Consider the following 20,608-nt stretch of genomic DNA (forward strand, 5'->3'; position numbering starts at 1 on the left):
GGATGTACGAGTTTATGTATGTAGATGTAGAAACTACTAATAGAAGTTCGAATACAGTACAACTTGCCATATCCGGACCTCCCCATATCCGGACGGTTCTGCGCCGTCCGGATCTACCGAAATCTACCGAGAAAGGCAGTCCTGCTGTTGGACAACGCACTAAAAGAAGAACTAAAAGATGGCGAAATAATGTATTATAGAATCTATAAAACGTGTCTATCGACGAAAGTTATTGACGGCGTTGATTACTGGAATGTATGAAGGAGAAAACGTTTCAGAGACTGTAAAAGGAGTAGTGGTCTTGATATCCGGATTTTTTCATATCCGGATCGGTCTGTCGCCACATTGATCCGGATATGGCAGGTTTGACTGTACTTTGAAAGGGTTAAGATGTTTTATTTTTTGAATAAAAATGGCGCGTCGTATGAAAAAATAAGAAGAAAGATTTTTTGTCACAAATTGAACGAGAAATTCAAAAAGGATTGTTAATTTGAAATATGTCAGTGGCGTACTATCTTTTTCTTTAAAAAGTTCAGACCATTACCCGTATGCGCGCCAATGATAAATATAAAATTCTTAGTTGTATGTCAAAAAATGCACAACAATTACCTCTTAAAACTCGCCAAATTGTATTACAATGTTGCCAGTAGTTTCGGCAAAATCGTAAAAAATGTGAAAAATTTTGTTTTTTTCAACGCTCTATATCTTGAAAATGGATGGCATTACAAAAAAAATTTATTAAGCAAATCCCAATTATTTTTCAGTTTTTTACCTATTCTAGTGACGGTATTACCTTTTTTGAAAAATATGTATAAAATTGTATCAAAAAACCAAAAAAAAACAAACCGAAAAAATGCGGTTTATTTTTAAAGGTGCGTTTCACCAATTTTAAAAATTAGAAAAAATTCAGGGTGAAATATTACGCAAAAATACACGTTATATGTTTTTTTCGTGAAAACGAATGTCTTAGTTATTTTTTTATACTCATTTAAAATTATAAAATCGTTCCAAAATTTAAATTTCCCGACAAAAATAAAAAAAAAAATTCGGACAGAACTTTTTAAAGCTTACAACTTTTTTATTTAAAGTTTTTCGCTAGTTCTCGATGCGGCTGAGATAAAAAATAAAAACATAAAAACCATAATTAGGCTCTAGGTGGGTCACATGACCACCTAGGGGGCTAAAAATTTCAGAAAGTTAGTTTCACTATATATGCTAAACGGTGACCTATGGTGAATATGGAATTCGAATCGAGTTGGGGGCACTTTTCATCATCTTACCCGGCTAGGCCCTTTACTTTAAAGTAAGTTTATTTTGACGCTTCGACTTCCACTTCGGAAATCGTTCTTAAAATATAAATTAAACAAATTTTGTTTTTCGTTGCTTGGTAATAAAAATTCTTTTAATTTAATTTTATCTCATTCATGTTAACATCAGGCATAATAAATATTATACAATGTAAAAAGAACGACTTTAAAATGATATTGTCAATATCATTTAAGATCTGTTTCAGTCAGAGACAAAACATATCATGTGATTTGTCTTTACTAAGACAACCACATGAAATCATGACAGTAGAATTCTTCATTTAGGGATCCCATCGTAAATCATGAGGAAAACCAGGAAAAAAACTCATGATACTAGCTCAACATGGTAAAGTATTTGGCTTTACATTTAGTTTACTGTAAACATTAACATCGAACACTAATTTTATGTGCACGATATTTTAAGATATAAATGATGTATTCTCGATATGATCTTGATTTACTATTGGTGGTATTTTATTTCTAATTATTTCCTCTTTTAATAGTGTCGCAAATTCCTCGGCAGAATGAAGTAGGATCTGGTTATCAATATTGAAAGAGGAAATAGACAGAAATAAAATACCGCCATTAGTAAAATGTGATATATTAGAGTTTGATATTAATATTGAGAGTAAACTAAATGTAAGGCCAGATACTTACAATGTCGAGATAGTGTCTCGAGTTTTTGAAGTTATACTTCTTTAGGCACGAGGGTGAATTTTTACATTCCTTGGCGCATGTGCACACCGACAGTATGGTATTAGTCGCTACATATTTTAAGTTATGTAGCGCAAATAAGGTGTGCGTGAAAAAATATATTATTCGTGTTTTTAATAAATATATTTATTATAATTATTATATCTGCCGATTTGTCTTCCTCCTTATAAGTATTATTGAAAATGTTTATTTTCAATTAATGTATCTGTCACCGTGATTGTAATTATGTCCGAGAAATGATCGACTGAATACAAAAGCGGTGGTAGCTGATCGGTAGAGCATTCACCTAGGGATCGAGATGTCCATTGTTCGAATCCTGACAAAGTCATATCCTTATCACTAATTGGAGAATTCTTTTTAGTTGTCTTTTTAAGGACATATTCTATGACTTTTCTAACGGGTTTTCTAAAGTTGATTTCATGTAATCGAATAAACTATCTTTCAATAAAGTCGTCCTAATAACGCAGTTCAAAAACATTGACAATATCATTTTAAAGTCACCTACTTTAAAATATATAAGTATGTCTGAATTGTCAATATCAATGTGTCAGATAAACTTAAATTGTAATTTCTATAAATTACCAAGTAACAAAAATAAAATTTGTTTTATTTGTATTTTGAGAACAATTTCTGAAATTGAAATCGAAACGTCAAACTAAACTTATTTTAAAGTAAAATTATGGCTTATTCCCAGTAAAAATATTAAATAACATAGCTATTTTAATAACGCAAGTACTATTATATTCCTTCCTTCTAGTCTATAGCCTTCCTTATAGATTATTCCTTCCTGTTTTTGCCTCTGGGTAACACACAATCTACCCTTTCGTTGAAACTCCTGACGAAGACCGAGTCCAAATCCGGAAGACAATTGAAATCGAATAGTATCTTATCTACACTTATGTTATCCAATTTAACAACCAATTAAAACAAAATTTAAAAGTAGAAATTGTCTATATTTTTCTTATTTCACAATATTTTACAACTAGATAAATAAAGATAAAATTGACCAGCAATTTCAGAATAATAAGCGTTAATTATTTATAAATAAAAATTTGTAATAAAATTTGGTTTTTATATACAATTTTTAGTGTTTTCTGTCCTACCAACACTGTATAAGTCAGAAGGTAAAATATTTGTCAAAATACAAACAATAAATAGTCCAGTTACTGTGTCATTTCCCTCTTAATTTTCTTATAACCTCCGATTTTTCTAAGTTTTTTTTTAATTAGTAGAAATTACTCAAAAAAAGTACGTTATAATGTGGTGTCGATGTGTGATTCTACCCTTTAATCCGGTCAACTTAGACATCAAAATGCTTGGTAAATAACAAAAATTGCCGGAGAGCCAAATTTTGGTGGAGAGCTAGGGTATACCATAACAAATAAAGTTTAAAAAGTCCCCATCGATCCCATGTGTGCGTCAAAAGTTATTCGGGGTCAAAGGTCAAAATTTGAGATTTTTTGGATTTTTTTCGAAAACGGTAAGTTTTATCAAAAAAAAACCTCAAACCAAAGTTGTAGATCTTAACATTCTCTACAAAAATTGTCCTTGCAATTTTTTTCCTAAGAGTTACCATTCCTGAGATATCGCGATTTTAAATGTTACTTTATACATTATATGCACATAATAAGCCACGTATATACATATGTGGCCCTTAAGACAAGTATAAATGCCTATTTGTGTCTCTTTTATATAGTATATTATACTATTCTGAAAATATTTCTTCAAAAGGTAATCAGTCCCAAACTTAATTTCCTCTATCCACGTGGCCTTGAAAAACATTTGGCTATACCATTGTTTAAAAAAGAACAGATTGTCTATTATAGGCAATGGTTACAGTATTGTCCGTAGGTCTGGTTCATAATATTATCTGTTTCTTTTAGTGCTAAAGGTTCAGTTAAAGTGAATATAAGTACTTATTACAAGCGTCTACCATTTAGTACCGTTACCGTTATTTGTACAATTTTATAGTTTTAAAAATGTCTCAGTAGCACCATGAAAGTTCACGAAGAAGAAGTAGCTATAGATCCTGTATTATTATTTCAACGCATGAGTATCACTGAAGCTTTTGAGGATGAGATTGAAAAATTTTTTGAGTATGAATTAGCTCCTTACCCCTTATCACTTTTCGATGCAGCTGGAATGCGTAAAACAACAAAGTCAGCAATTTATGATTGCTTTGAATCAGTCAATACTGAGGTTGATCGTAGAAACGCTACTTACATTATTGATGGAAGGTACCTACTACATCAAGTTGTGTGGGATCGAGAAGAAACCTTTAGCGTTATTTTTGATAAATATGTTCAGTATCTACGCAGACATTACGGGCTTACAGTGACAGTGGTATTTGACGGCTACAATGACTCGACAAAAAATATTAAAGCTGCAGAACAACGTCGTCAAACTACAAGAACATCATCGGGTTCCGAGAGTATCTTTATTACAGAAGGGGCAAAACGTCAGTACTTAAATTATTCGAAAAAAAAAGATTTGACTGACTGCTGTAAATTTTTACAGAACTTGATTCTACACCGCAAACAATAATTACGGAAGGAATTCGCTTTCTTCTTGCGGTTTATGGAGCTCCAAAAAAATTATTTGTCTTGATAAATAACGATACTTAAGTTTTGTAAAAAATACGCGAAACAAGAAACAATTACAACTATCATGTCTTCCTCCAACATCAGCATCTGCTTTTCAACATTTGTATCGAGTATATTATCAAGTTCAAACATGGCTAGGCAATGAACTGAATCCAGAAGACTGGGGTTGGAAATTAATAGATAATACTCTGGAACCGATTAAAACCTTACTCCCACCTGCTCCAGAAAAACTCCTTAACACTATTTTTTGCAATTGCAAAAAAGGTTGTAGTGCCAAATGTGGATGTAAAAAAGTCGGGTTGCTGTGTTCTCTAGTGTGTACCAACTGCCAAGGTCAGTCTTGCTCAAATGTCCAGTTTAGTACAACAGAGGAAGACTCCTGTGATTTTAATGAAGAGACCAATGACTCAGTCACATTTGAACAATTTTTGAACATCCAGCAAGAGGAAGAGGAAGAAGATGAAATCGAAGAAGACTTGACTGTTGAAGTAGACTGTCAAGAATATGAATCTGATTAAAATATCTAAAGAAATCAAAACAATAGTTAACCTAATAATCAATAGCAATATCAATAATCAATATCAATAATAAGGTAATATCTAGAACTTGACCGGTATTGTTTCCTTAAATTATCCTAAAATTGTCAAAACAGTTAGTTTAGTAGGCCTACAGGGGAAACCACGGTAAAAAAACGCGCCGAGTACACTACCTCACAGAGGTGGTGTGGAAACGTGTGCATATCATGTATAATGTGACTCTTTGAATCGCGATATCTCAGGAATGGCAACTCTTAGGAAAAAAATAGTAAGGACTATTTTTGTAGAGAATTTTAAGATCTACAACTTTGGTTTAAGGTTTTTTTTTGATAAAACTTACCGTTTTCGAAAAAAATCCAAAAAATCTCAAATTTTGACCTTTGACCCCGAATAACTTTTGACGCACACATGGGATCGATGGGGACTTTTTAAACTTTATTTGTTATAATATACCCTAGCTCTCCACCAACATTTGGCTCTCCGGCAATTTTTGTTATTTGAAATGTCTATATAGACCGGGTTACTTGGGGTGGTTGCCAAATTTTAAACAGAAAATGTCATACATATTTTTCTCCGCTAGATCAATACATTTTGAGTTATTTGCATTTGAAAAAGTATATGTACTCGCAAAAAAAATGTTTTCTAATGATTTTTTAAGAAACCTCAAAAACAAAGCATTTTATTGAAAATTGAGTATTGAACAAAAATAAAGCTTATAAAAACAAAGAGATCGGTTTTTTTTGTTTTTTAATTACGATAACAAGCTATACTTATAACTGTGTAAACATGACGTTGTATTTTTGAGGTATTATACTCGATGTATTCAACATCAAATATAGGAAAATGGATATTTTTTCGATAACTCATAGGATATTTTTTTAAAGTGTTTAAAAAACTCTTCAAAGTGAGATATGTTAAAAGTCATTTCGAAATTAACCTAAAAAAACTTGTATTTATTGGAAAACGGGTAAAAAAATTGTATTTTGGAGCATCAATTTATTTTCTGTAGGTGGTCCGATAAGTATGTACTTAGTCTCTCCGCCCAATGGCGCAACTATCGCACGAGAAATCTACTATCGTGTAATACATCCTTGTAGACGGCTTATGCTAAAATCTTAGCCGAATCGGACTCGTAGTTTGGTTTTGATCGCGTGTGTCTGGTGATTTTAGCAAAATGAAAAAAGAGCAATATCGGTACTTGATTAGACTCTTGATTTTGGAAGGGAAATCCCGCAGCTAGATCAAAAAACGCTTGAATGATGTGTATGGTGACTCTTCTATTTCGATGGCGACCATCAAAAATTGGTTTACCAAGTTTCAACGTGGACGCACGTCGGTTTTTAATAAGTTACTCCCAGGTGCCCCGAAAACGGCTACCAAAGACGATAACGTGAAAAAAGCCACGATCTCGTATTAGCAGACCGCCGATTGAAGCTGTCGGCGCGATGTCTGCCGCGTTTTCTCACTTCGAACAATAAGCGCAGCCATGAGACCACTTTAGAGCAGTGTCTGAGGCTGTTTAACCTTCGGATGACCAAGGGGAGTAAGTTTGGACCCCAGCGTATGTTTTTCTTTAATAAATTCAAAAGTATTTTCAATTTTTAACTAATTATTTTTTTATTTGACTTTAATATCATTCTAGATATCCTCACATTTTGAAATAAAAAAAATCCCTATATTTTACGAATAAAAAATATATTCTGAAATTGATGTTTAGTAAAATACCGTCTATTATGTGGAATTCCAAGTAGTTTTACACTGCGCGTTATCAAAATCTATTTTTAGACTGTGGTGCCTGTTATGTACGAATCATGACATTCCTGTCTACTACAGTTAGTCATCATTATTATTTCCTGGGATATATTATTATAGTTTCTTATAAACATGTACATATAAGATATGGCCCGCAAATATCTTACTGAGGCTGAGTTACAGGAAATTGTTACTGCTAGCGATTTTTATGATGATATAGAAGATGAAATAGTATCAGAAAACGAGGATGTATTGTTAGATGAAGATTTAAATGCAACATTCATTCCAGGTCATTTTTAACCTGGGGTCATTTTTTACCCCCGTTGGTCATCCGTGTAACAAAAGAAGGTTAGTCATCGGAATGTTAAGTGTAATCCAAATGCGTTTCTACGTTGTTTCATCAATGTCGACGAAACATGGTTCCACTGGTTCACACTAGAGCAAGGAGTAGTCGATACAGTGGACGTCACCCCGCTAACGTGCTCCGAAGAGGGCAAGGACTGACCAAGCGGTCGGAAAGGTGTTTCCCACCATTTTCTGGGATTCACAGGATGTGACTTATATCCACTTCCTAGAAAAGGGTAAAACGGTCATGGGGCTTTACTATGCCTCATTATTTTGCCGATTAGACGACGAATTTCAGAAAAACGGCCCCAATTGGAGAAGAAAAAGTATTCTTCCACCATGACAACGCTCCGGCTTACATCTCCGCCGTATCCATAGTCAAATTGATCGAATTGGACTACGAACTGCTGTTCTATCCACCGTATTCTCCAGATTTGACTCTGTACGACTCCTTTTTGTTTGCAAACTTGAAAAGTCACTCACCGGGCAGAAATTTAAGTCGAATGAGGAGTTCATCACCGCAGCGGAGGCCTACTTCAGATCTCGAGGGCCTGCAGACCTCGAGAAATCGTATTTTTAGACGGGTTAAAGAAGGTGGAGCATCGCTGGGTCAAGTGTATCGAGCTAAAAGGAGTTCAGAAATAAATCACACCTTTTCCAAAATTTTCCGTTTTTGTTTTGAAGGCTAAGTACTTATTGGACCACCATAGTGTGCTTTATTCAAGTACAGTCCCTGGCCATATTATTATGACCACCTATGAATTTTTACAAAAATCAACTATTCCACTAGTAGTCCAAGTAATGAAGCTTAAAATAGGACAAAACCTCGCAATTTTTACAGAATGGATCGATTTGCTTGAAAATTTGAGAACAAGTAATGGGTAGTCTAAGGATCAAAATCTATATGATGCTGAAAGGCGCTTTTACCATGGGGGTGGTTGTCACCCCATCTCAAGGGTGGAAATTTTTTGTTATATTTTGACAGCAAAAGATAGTAAAACCATTCATTCTAAGCAAAAAAGGTTCTATACATTTTTTTGATAAAATTAATATTTTATTAATATTGAAAGTGTTAGTTTTATATCGAAAAAATCAATGTTGTTAATAAGTTTTCGGCTAATAACTCCAAAAGTTTTCGTTTTATCAAAACAACTTTACTTAAGAAAAATGTACCTTTTGAAACAATAAACAAAACCGTTTCTTGTAGTTTTTTTTAAGACCAATAGTAATCGAGCTATACATTATTAAATGTTAGCTCTTCTTCGTCAAATGCTAAATACTGTAGTTTCAAAGTCAAAAGACGGGAAAACTACGCATTTTTCGAGGATAACTCGTTTAAAGTAATTTAAAGCATTTTAAAATATCTATCTCCAGAAATAAAAATAACGTCTTTAGCTCAAAAATTAAGTGACGTATATTGAAAAGAAGAAGTCGATCGGATAGCTCAGTGCGACTAGCGGCTGACCCGCACTTCTCTTCGACGAGAGGTACGAGAGTTCAAGCCCAAGCCAGGCCATCGGAAAAACAAAAAGGCTAACGCGCCAGTATAAAATTCTAAATATGAATCTGGCGCTTAGTCTGGAATATGCGGGCATCTGATCGACCTATGAGGGAGCAGTACGGCAAGAGATAAGGGCTTGCGGCTCGGTGAAACTCCCCCATAGATCCCTACCGAAGGGCGTTGACGCCTAAGAACGGTGTATACATACATATTGAAAAGAATGTTAGTCCCTACTTTTTTCAGCGAAAAAGTGATCCGAAGCAACCTCAATCAAAGTTAGAGGGGCTCAGCAAAATATTAAAAAAATACAAATATGTGATATTTTTAAATTGTTTATTGCTGTTTATTATTCAATGTATATTTAATAATAAACACCAATAAAACATTTAAAAATATCACATATTTTTATTTTTTCCATATTTTGCCGAGCCCCCTCTAACTTTGATGGCCGCTAGTACCCGTCTTGGCATACTTTGAATGCAGTTAAATTTTTTTGCTTCAATTTGTCATTGTGGTTTCATCAATATATTAGTTCTTTAATCAAAACAATTTCGTTAGTGACATTTTCATCAAAAATTTTTTGTTTTAAAAGCTTCCAAATATTTTCCATCTGATTAAGGTCAGAAGTTGAATAAGATATTAAAAAAATATAAATATGTAATATTTTTAAATATTTTATTGCTGTTTATTATTAAATATATTATAGTTAATGCATAACATTAACATTGCATAACAAAATTAAATTTAAAAATCATATTTTAAACAAAACGTACCTAGTGGAAGAGTTGATTTTTGTAAAAATTCATAGGTGGTCATAATAATATGGCCATGGCCAGGGACTGTATATTAGACATACCGGTGACATACACACTTAACACTCATACAAATATGTACATTATAATCATACATATTATAGACAATAATGACGATTCAGAGAATGAATAATTTGATCTTTATAAATAATTTTTATTGTTTTAAGTATATTTTGTATACCTTCTGTGTATAGTAGTAAGTGTGTACAGTACTGTGTACAGTATTTTCATGTATAATTTTTTTCAATAAAAAAACAAAATATACTTAATTTCTGGTTTACACATTTATCAAAGGGATGGTTTTATTCTTTCGTGAGCATAGGGTTGGTTTTTAAGGGTTGAAAATTTTCTGAAGAGAAAATGAATTTTTTTCTCAAATCATTATAGTAACAATTTTTTATGACTTTTTGACAAAAGGGGTTGTTTTAAGGGTTGAAAATAAGCAACAAATCAAAAAATACTTTGTTGACAAAGGAATTTTTGAATACAAATGTACATTTAAAACTTTTGAAGTATGCAGTTCCGAAGATTTTTTTATACAATTTGACATATTTGCTTTTTAAATGCATTCATTTTTTTCGAATCCTGAGAAAACTAATAAATATTTTTGAAAAATTTAAACGCAGAATGAAAGATTACATTATTACCGAAGGTCGAAAGTCCCTTAGAATAAACAAAAAGTTTCTTTTGAATAAAATTTTGAAATTGAAATAAGCAACAAATAAAAGAATACATTGTTGACAAGAAAGGAATTTTTGAATATAAGTGTACATTTAAAACTTTTGAAGTAGTTCCAAAGATTTTTTTATACATTTTGACATAGGAAGTAGTTTTTAACGGTTGAAGTGTTGCAATTAAGGGGGTATGCGCAAAATTTCGACTTCAATGTTTTTTAAATGCGTTCATTTTCTTCGAGTCCTGGAAAAACTAATATTTTTGAAAAATTTAAACGCAGAATGAAAGATTACATTATTACAGAGGGGCGAAGGTCCCTTAGAATATTAGAGTAAACAAAAAGTTTCTTTTGAATGACATATTTAAAATTTAAAATCACACTAAATGTCATCTTTTTTTTTCACCCCTGTAACTTATTAAAATAAACATTGTAGAAGTTTTCAGGGGCGTTCGGCCCTTGGTAATTGCGTATCTAATCTTTCATTCATTTTTTCAAAATACTTTCAAATAGTTCTGCAGGATTCTAAAAAAAAATAATGCATTTAAAAAGCATTGAAGTCGAAAGTTTGCGCCTACCCCCTTAACTAAAATTATTTTATAGAAGCAGATAATTTCATTGTAGATGATATAAATGCACTACAAATACGTTTGAAGTTGTTAAACGATTGTTTACAATTATTTTTATTAAAACGGGTGGTTTTTAAGATTGTTCAATGGTTGAGAATGTACATAATATCCATTATTACAATTAAAAATGTTTCAATTGCATTATTTAACATTATTTAAATTCATAAAATGCTTTGATATTCATTTTTTTTTCAATAATGGGTGATTTTCACTCCTTATTGAACCCCTTATATAACTTTATATAGCATTATATAACTTTTAAAGAGGGGGTTAAGATAAGCCTTATTCCAATTTTTTAGCAAAATCGATTTAGCTATAAAAAATTTAGAGGTATTGACCTGATTTCCTTCATAGCGACTGGATTAAAATCACTTAGGGAGTATGAAAGACCAATAACTGAATAAATTACTGAGGATTCAGTGTTTCACTGGTGGATATTGAATGAGATTGTGTATTGGGGATAGGATTATGGCTAGTATTAGTTACAGTTGGTGTTTCTGATGCAACTATTGGAGCAGTATTAGAAAAATTAGAGTTAGGATTAATGACTACAGTGGATTGTTGGACAGTAGAAGCAGGTGTTGATGGTACATTCTGTGACTTGGGTATTTGAGATCTAAGAAAATTGTTCTCAGTTTCTAATTGCTGAATCCTCTCCATTAATTCAGCTATTTTCTCTTTCAATACCTCCACTTCCTCTCTAACAGTATACATAAGATGGCTTTTTACAAGATCCATAGCTTGTTCTATTTTATTATCGATTGCATTAACGACAGGATTAGTTTTAGAGGGATCATCCACATTTTCACTTACATTCGCGTTACCGCCACTCTGCGTTTCCGTCAGTTCTGTGGCCTTTTCACTATTACTATTATCAAGAACAGTCAAACTACTTACACTAACAGCAAATTGAGGGTTTGTATAAACATTACTAGCTAAACTTTGATCAAACGTTTGAGATTGCACAGGGGCAACCTGTGACGTGGAAATCACAGGTTGGACTTGGACTGGAACTACAACAGGAGTAACGGATTGTTGTTGAGTTGCAGTGTTCTGTGGAAATGCACTCTGTTGCTGATACGCTTGTCCTTGAGCAACAATAACATTTTGATTACTTTGCACTGGGACATTCTGGACGTTTTGGTTTTGTTGTAGAACTTGTGTTTGACTTACAGCCGGCTGAGTATTATTTGAGTTCATTATTACACTTTTAACAGTCTGTGTAGATAAACTCCCACTAACTTGCTCGTTCTGGGGGGTAAAGGTATGACCATTCATTAACGTCTGAACATTCGTTTGTGACACATTAGGTTGGCCTGCATACGACTGACTTTGTTGAAAATTTGGTGGTAATTGAACTGGTTGTGATGAAGTAGGTACAAATGCACTATTTTGATTCTGAATGAGATTTGCAGGAACATACTGTACATTGGAATATCCTTGGGGTATTGTAAAGGCTTGTGCATTTTGAACAACTCCTGCTGGGAAATATGGCTGATTTGTAATGAACTGAGCAGGTATGCTATTTGGCACTTGTTGCATCGCGGGATTTTGCACGTTTGCTACTTGCGGGTAGAAGTATTGACCTTGTGGAATCATCTGTGGCGGAACATTTGCAAAGAATTGAGTACCGTTAGTGAATCCAGTTTGTAAAAGCATTTGCTGAAACTGTTGCTGTGGCAAACTTTGAGTTTGCATGAATGTACCTGCCGAAACTTGTATATTACCCGATGATTGAGGCACTCTAGCAGCTCCTACCGGGGGTGCTTCATCAACATAGTCCATACATTTCCAACGACCACGTTTAAAAGGTTCTAAACTAGCAATTTTTACTACTTTAAATCTATCGTTTCGACTAGGCGTGGAATGAAGTTCCTTGTCATCTGGCGCTTTTGACGTAGTATCAGTTAACGTTTCGGTAGATGGCGTGACAGTCTCTGTTGCAAGATCATTTACAGTAGATGCGTTCGGAATAATGGCGACACCGTACTGAGTGCTGGTGGGTATCACATTTGTAGTATTATTAGTAGAAGTAGCATCGCCAACTGGTGGCTGAAATTCTTCAAGGACAGAAGAAACTTGAAGATTTGGCTCTAAAATCTGCTCACCATGCTTTTCTACCACTTCGGTCATATTTCCCGTGGTCTGGTGGTGACCTACGGAAAAACGACATGATAATTTCATTTATATTAATAAGACTACCTATTGTGTTACCCACTTATACCACTCAATACGGTATTAAATATAAAATACATACATATATGTGCATGTTAACGTTATAACTCAACAGAGACAAATGATTAAAATAAGTGTTTTGTGCTATCAAGTTTGAATGTTGTATTATTTTTATACTCAGTTTATCATATAATAAATTGTGGTTCTTTCAAGACAGCTAAATCTTTATCTCGATGTTGTAAGCCCGTGATTCGATTATAAAGAAAAATAATTGTAATTTGGTTACATAAAACAATTTTTTAACAACTAGCCTACAAATAAAAAGTAAATGATTATTTTTTTGTTTATTGTTTGTAAATTCATACAACATATTCCCTATAAGAAATATAAAGAGTAAATAATTTAACCGTAATTTAAGGGGAATGGTACAATGCACAATGATTGATGAATGCATTTAACTTTTTGAGTTGAACTTTTTAAAATTTACTTTTTTATTTCACCAATCTCGTATCAAATTTTTGTATTATGTGGCTTGTGATTACGAAACAGGTAAATGATTGATTTAAGATGTCGCATATTGTTGGAGTGTCGTTGATGTCCAGATAAATTATATTAGTGCTTTACACAAGATTCCAAGTTTTAATTAATCACTTAATTTGATTAGTTTTATGATAAAATTAATGATGTCTGCCAGCAGTGATAGGAGCTCCTTTGAGCCCGATTTGTTCCATATGGCAAATGTCTAGTATGAACTTGCTGCTGATGTTAAGTTTGACACATCATCTACAGAACTGACTCCACATCCTTTTTATCCAGTTTTAATGAAAAATGTCTTATTTTCCAAGGCGTTTTATTGAAAAAATATGTTTCAACGTTAATATACTTATTTAATTTACAATTTATTAGTTATTAATTTATTATTAAGGTCTCTTAAAGATTAAAATTTGCAGCCACAAATAAAAATATTGTTTTATTTTAATAAAAAACCGCTTGTTTTTTGATTAAAATATTTAAATGAAAAATGTAATAATATTTATCATTTATTATTATGTGCAATATTATTTTTCCATACAAATCTCCATAAGAAAATCAAAGGTCCAAACAAACTGGTTAAAAATTCGCTCAGCTTGGCAACGGCTCATTTTTTGGTCGTCTTGTAGGGTTTTTTTAAGCTTTTTTATCGTTTGTAAAGCGATAAAAATCGATTGAAAATCGATCGTTTTGTGACGTTTCACGCGGTTGTTTATGAAAACGAAAAAACGATTGATTTTCAGAAGATTTTTATCGGTTTAAAAAACGATAAAAAATCATACAGACTGTAAAAATGATAGAAAACAATCGAATTTCAATCGATTTTTATCACTTCAAAGAAACGATAAAAAAAAGCGTCAAAAAGTCGATAGAAAAACGAACCATTCTAAAGGTGAGCAACTTTGTGAGCAATTTGCTATGTAATTTTCACTTGTTAAGTTCACGTAATAATGGCAATGGAAAATCAATGAAAAGAAGAGAAAAACAGACCAAGAAAGAATGGGTAGACCAAATAGAAGAATATAGAAAAGAAATGTCAGGAGAATATGAAAGATTGTATAGAAAATGAAGGAATTAGTAAGAATGAAAGTGGAAAAAGTGAATCTATGATAAACCGGAATCACACTTCGACACCTTAAACGGTATGGGGAGCAGAAGAAGTTTAAGTGCGGAACCAGTTGATACACAATGCCGAATATAAAGAATCGTTAATTACTGGAAGAAGTAGGAGAGGAAAATCAAAGAAGATGACGGAAGACATGGATTAATATCGGCATGACCCAAGGCTGTAATTATGGAGAAATGTAATTAGAGAACATCGACTGACATGTCTGTATTTGAGAGTTTTTGGTATTTACTAATCACTTCAAATAGCCTCTTTTATTCAAATGAATATAAAGCAATGTATTCATTAAGCATAAAAATAATCATAATGAATAAATTAAGTATAAATAAATAAGTATTTGATCTATACTAATTATAAATAGGGTGTGTTTAAGAAGCGCGACGGCCGATTATTTCGCGAAATTTGTATCGGTTCTAAAAACTGAAAAACAATATTTTTTGAAAAATGTATCAAATGACACCAAACATGACCCTCCACCGCCTGGGGTGGGGCGTGGAGGAACTTTAAAACCTTAATAGCCCGATAAATGACCGTTTTGGAGTGTAATTTTCAGGGGCAACTCCGAATTGCATGAAAATTTGGATTTAGGTTCTACTTATCCTCCACTTCCAAGTTGAATTTGTGCCGTTGGATGCTTTTACTTGGGGGGTGACAATCACCCCTTCTCGGGGGGTGAAAACTCCTTGTTTAAAATAAGCCCGGAAATGGATAAATTGACAGATTATAAGCAACTTTCGTTCTATAAAGCTTTTTACGCAAGTCAATACTTTTCGAGTTATTCGCGATTGAAAATGGTGATTTTCTCGACAAAAAAACTTTGTTTTCAGAAAGTTTTTCGCAAATAACTCAAAAAGTAAATATTTTGTCGAAAAATTATTCTTAGCAAAAGTGTAGCCCATAAGAAAACGAAAAAAATGGTGTATCAGTAAAGTTTACAAATTGAGTAAAAGCAAGGTTGTAGCTCACGAAAAATACGGTCTTATTCGTCTAATTCCAAATCGAATTATTCAACGCGAAATCACCGAAAAATTAAGCACTTTTCGGGAAAGGCTTATTAAACATTTTTAAAGTATCTAAAAAAAGCTTTATATTTGTTTTATACAAAAGTTTCTACCATCAAAAATAAACGAGTTACACTGAAAAAAAAGTTGGCCCCTTTTTTTGGTAAAAAAAATCGTGAAAACCTCCCTCTATTTAGCACCCTAAATAATAGTTATTTATGAAACAGTTCGTGAAGTATGCTTTATGCGAACGCACGCGATTTTTAGAGCACGGGCGACAACGGAGCGAGTGCTATACATCGCGTAAGTTCGCAAAAAGTACTTCACGCACAGTTTCATACAATATTTTATCTACCATAAACAAATAAAAAAACTGTAACTCTTCGTCACTGGAATTCATTTCTATTCTATAATTTTTAGAACTTTGACATTTAAAAATCCTAACTACTTTCAAACCACAAAAACTGTCAAAAATTTTGTTGTAAGTCATTGCTCATATTGTCATTACCATGACAACGCGAAAGTTAAGGATATTTGATTATATGAAAGTGTGCCAAAAAACCCATTGAAAGTGTGCGAAAAAGTAAATCCCATTTAAAATGCATTGTTACTTCACGCACACTTTAAATCCTTCACGCACTGCTATCTATAATGACAGTTTTCACAAACTAAAAACTTATACATAATATGACATACAGTAGATAAAATTAATTGTTACCGCTTTACCATTTATTTTAACTGTATGTGTATTTTTTATATGATCTGTAAGTTTAATTGGTTCGAAGTGCTTATATTTGAAAAAATTTGGCTTTATATTAAAAAAAAATTTCTAAAAATTTTTGAAAAATTTTCTAAAAATTTTTGAAAAATTTCCTTTTTTCAAAATAACTTAAAAAGTATTAATAGTGATAAGTAAAATCTTAAAGAGTAAAAAAATGTAGGTTTTGCCATTATAAATATGCTAGTTTTATTTTGTTTTTCCGTAAGACAAAAATTGGTTAAGATATGGCTGTTTAAATTTTGCATACACTCGTGATTAGTGAGCCGTTCTAGCTTTTTCAACTATAACCCTTTCAAAAATAAGCACTTTAAACCGGCGAGACAGATCATATAAAAAATAGATAAGTAAGTAAATTGTTTGTGAAACGGTAGCGATTAATTTCATTTTAGGAGCTAAACACGGGGAGATTTTCATGATTTTTTTACCAAAAAAAAGAGGGCCAACTTTACTTTGAGCGTAACTCACTTATTTTTAATGCTAGAAACTTTTATAAACGGTTAAAATAAAGCTTTTTATAAACACTTTAAAAAAGTTTAAAAGGATTTTTCCCGAAAAGTGCTTAATTTTTCAGTGATTTCACCTTGAAATATTCGATTTGGAATTAGACGAATAAGAACGTATTTTTCATGAGCTACAACTTTGTTTTTACTCGATTGATAAACTTTACTGATACACCATTTTTTTCGGGTTTTTATAAGCTATACTTTAGCTAAGTATATTTTTTCGATCAAATATTTACTTTTTAAGTTATTTGCGAAAAACCGTCTGAAAACGTAGTTTTTTTCGAAAAATAAACATTTTCAATCGCAAAAACTCGAAAAATATTGACTTACATAAAAAACTCTATAGAACAAAAGTTGCTTAAAATCAGTCAATTTATCCATTTCCGGTCTTATCTTGAACATATGTTTTTTCACCCCCGAGAAGGGGTGACTGTCACCCCCTAAGTAAAAGCAACCAACGGCACAATTTCAACTTTGAAGTGGAGGGTAATTAGAACCTAAATTCAAATTTTCATGCAAGTCGGAGTTGCCCCTGAAAATTCGGTATCGCCGTATTTCCCGTTCATTTACTGGGCTATAAATGGGAACCCCACTTTTTATTGTAGGTTTGCATTCCTCATGAAAAAATAAATAACATTTATTAGAGACACTGTTTATAATTCTTGATAGATGGCGCTGTAATCGAAAAAAAAAAACGATTTATCATGATACCATAGAGAAATTATGGAAATGGTCGACTATCTCGAGAAATACACTTAAAATAAATAATCAAAAAACAGATGTTTAGTATTTTTCAAGAATCTATTGATTGACATGAAGCACAAAAAATTACAACGAAAAATGCAATTTTTTGTTTAGCTATTTAATCAAAGAAAATAATTTGCTTACAAGCGAAAAAAAATAAGAATTTGAAGGATTTTATTATTTTAATTTAGATGATGATATTTTGAATATTTTATTATAAATTTCATTATATCATTGTTAAATTTTTATTTCGCAAATCTTACTTTTCGTGATAACAAAACCATCCATCAAGAATTATAAACAATATTACAATATTGCATTAAAATATTTATTATTTTAATTGTTTTAAATACATGTATTAACATTATTAATTATAATTAATAGGTGGTCGTGTTTTGTGTCATTCAATAGATTTAAAAAAAAATATTAAACAAATGTTTTTCACTTTTTCAATTTGATGTAAATTTCACGAAATATTCTACCGTCCTGCTTCTTTTAACACACCCTGTATAACTAGTACTATATTTTTTTATACTATATTAATAGTTTTTAATACAAACATTCAAGCACGCTTCTCAATGTAATTACAATATTCGTCAATATATTTTTGAATGTAATTATTGAGCATTGATACATTTCAACAAAATCATAACAAGTACTTAATTATTTTCTGTCTGACAAAACCATCCACATTTTACAGGAAATTAACTTTTTAAATCTGTTATTGTTATCAATATTATATTATTTAGGAGCCGAGGATTATGTCCGAGAAATGATCGTATGTATAGGACTTTTCATCGATTGTCATTTGTTTCGAGCTTCTGTCATGTGTCACATAATATCTACGTCATATGTCTTTGGTTTGTATCATTGGTATATACCAATAACGTATGACGTAGATATATTAATATTATGTGACACATGACAGAAGCTCGAAACAAATGAATGTGAATGAAAATCCCTAAACACAACGGTGGTAGCTCATCGGTAGAGCATTCGCCTACGGATCGAGAGGTCCCCCGTTCAAAACCGGACAGTCATATTTTTTTCTTTTTTTAAATTGTTGGTATTCTTTTAGTTCTTTCTAATATTAGTTTAATATACAGGGTGTCCCGAAAAGATTGGTCATAAATTATACCACAGATTCTGGGGTCAAAAATAGGTTGATTGAACCTCACTTACCTATATACAATAGTGCACACAAAAAAAGTTACAGCCCTTTGAAGTTACAAAATGAAGATCGATTTTTTTTCATATATCGAAAACTCCTAGAGGTTTTTTATTGAAAATGGACATGAGGAATTTTTATCGCAGCAACATCTTAAAAAAAAATTATAGTGAAATTTGTGCACCCCATAAAAATTTTATGGGGTTTTGTTCCCTTAATCCCCCCCAAACTTTTATGTACGTTCCAATTAAATTATTATTGTGGCACCATTAGTTAAACACAATATTTTTAAAACTTTCTTGCCTCTTAGTACTTTTTTGATAAGCCCGTGTTTATCGAGATATTTTGAATATTTGTCGTATCCACCACATATTTGTATATGGTTAAGTATGATTATAGACACCTGTTAATAATCTGAAAATTTATTTATAACTTAAATTTTTTGGTATATTTTGAAAAAGAAGCCATATCTCGATAAAAGTTGACATATCAAAAAAAGACTAAGAGGCAAAAAAGTTTTAAAAACACTGTGTTTAACTAATGGTACCACAATAATAGCTTAATTGGAACGTACACAAACATTTGGGGGGTTTAAAGGAACAAAACCCCCATAAATTTTTTATGGAAATATAGTAAAAAAGAAGCCGCATCTCGATAAAAACTGGCTTATTGAAAAAATACTAAGAGGCAAAAAAGTTTTAAAAACGTTGTGTTCAACTAATGGTACCACAATAATGAATTAATTGGAACGTACACAAAAGTTTGGGGGGGTTTAAGGGAACAAAATCCCCATAAATTTTTTATGGGGTGGACAAATTTCACTATAATTTTGTTTTAAGGTGGTCCTGCCATAAGAATGATACATGCCCGTTTTCAATAAAAAATCTCTGAGAGTTTTCGATATATTGAAAAAAATCGATTTTCATTTTGTAACTTCGGAGGGCTGTAACTTTTTTTATGAGCACATTTGTACTAAGGTAAGTTAGGTTCAACCGAACTATTTTTGACCCCAGAATGTGTGGTATAATTTATGACCATTATTTTCGGGACACCCTGTATAACTACAATACAAAAAAACTGTTTAAAGTAGATATATTGATTTCGTTGAAATCATAATATGAAGTTAGATTATATTATAATATAAGTATAACTTCTTACGTGCGTACAAAGTACACACACATTCTTTTTTTGCTTTAATCTAAAATAAACCATAATTAAAATCTTTCTGATGTTAATTTCTTGTTTTTACTTACAAATCAATAATAATAATAAGCAATTTTTAATAATTTAATAGCTGCGGCTATATTCGAATTACTGCTTTACCTACAATCAAGGAATGATTAGTGTTTTACATGTATTTTTGATGTCTCGATTTGATTCACATGAAGAAAATTAATTACAATAAACTGATTGATTATAATTATTGTAGGTTACTGATTTTTCTGCCTCCTATAGTGATTCCTCCATCCCATTCGTCAAGTAGTACCTTTCTCATTATACATATTATATACAGCCATTTCTATTTCCTTTTTTTTTTTGTTTTGAACGCATTTGAATATATTCCTTGGAATTCTAACATTGGCTGTGTTTTTATCATACACATTTTCACATCACATAAATAGGTGATTAGGTACTTCTATGTTTTCCATTAGGCTCCAGAGGAGATCCCATTTTACTGAATCGAAAGCCTTTGTGCAATCTACGAAA

The 20,608-nt window shown here is 31.9% G+C and overlaps 1 protein-coding gene across 3 annotated transcripts in view; it reads right to left on the bottom strand.

The window, feature by feature from the left end:
- Nucleotides 1–20,608, bottom strand: part of LOC114333967 (PAT complex subunit Asterix) — a 54,343-nt gene that overhangs the window by 23,663 nt on the left and 10,072 nt on the right. The window contains exon 3 of one of the 3 annotated variants that reach the window (XM_050643115.1): nt 2,954–13,028. The exons of the other annotated variants lie outside the window; for them this stretch is intronic. Coding sequence (XP_050499072.1) covers nt 11,278–13,005 — 1,728 coding nt within the window. The 5' untranslated portion in view covers nt 13,006–13,028 and the 3' untranslated portion in view covers nt 2,954–11,277. Of the gene's footprint in view, nt 1–2,953; nt 13,029–20,608 lie in introns of those variants that run through there. 3 annotated transcript variants of the gene reach the window in all.

Source organism: Diabrotica virgifera, chromosome 2 (genome assembly GCF_917563875.1).
Source record: "Diabrotica virgifera virgifera chromosome 2, PGI_DIABVI_V3a".
Lineage (NCBI taxonomy): Eukaryota > Metazoa > Arthropoda > Insecta > Coleoptera > Chrysomelidae > Diabrotica > Diabrotica virgifera.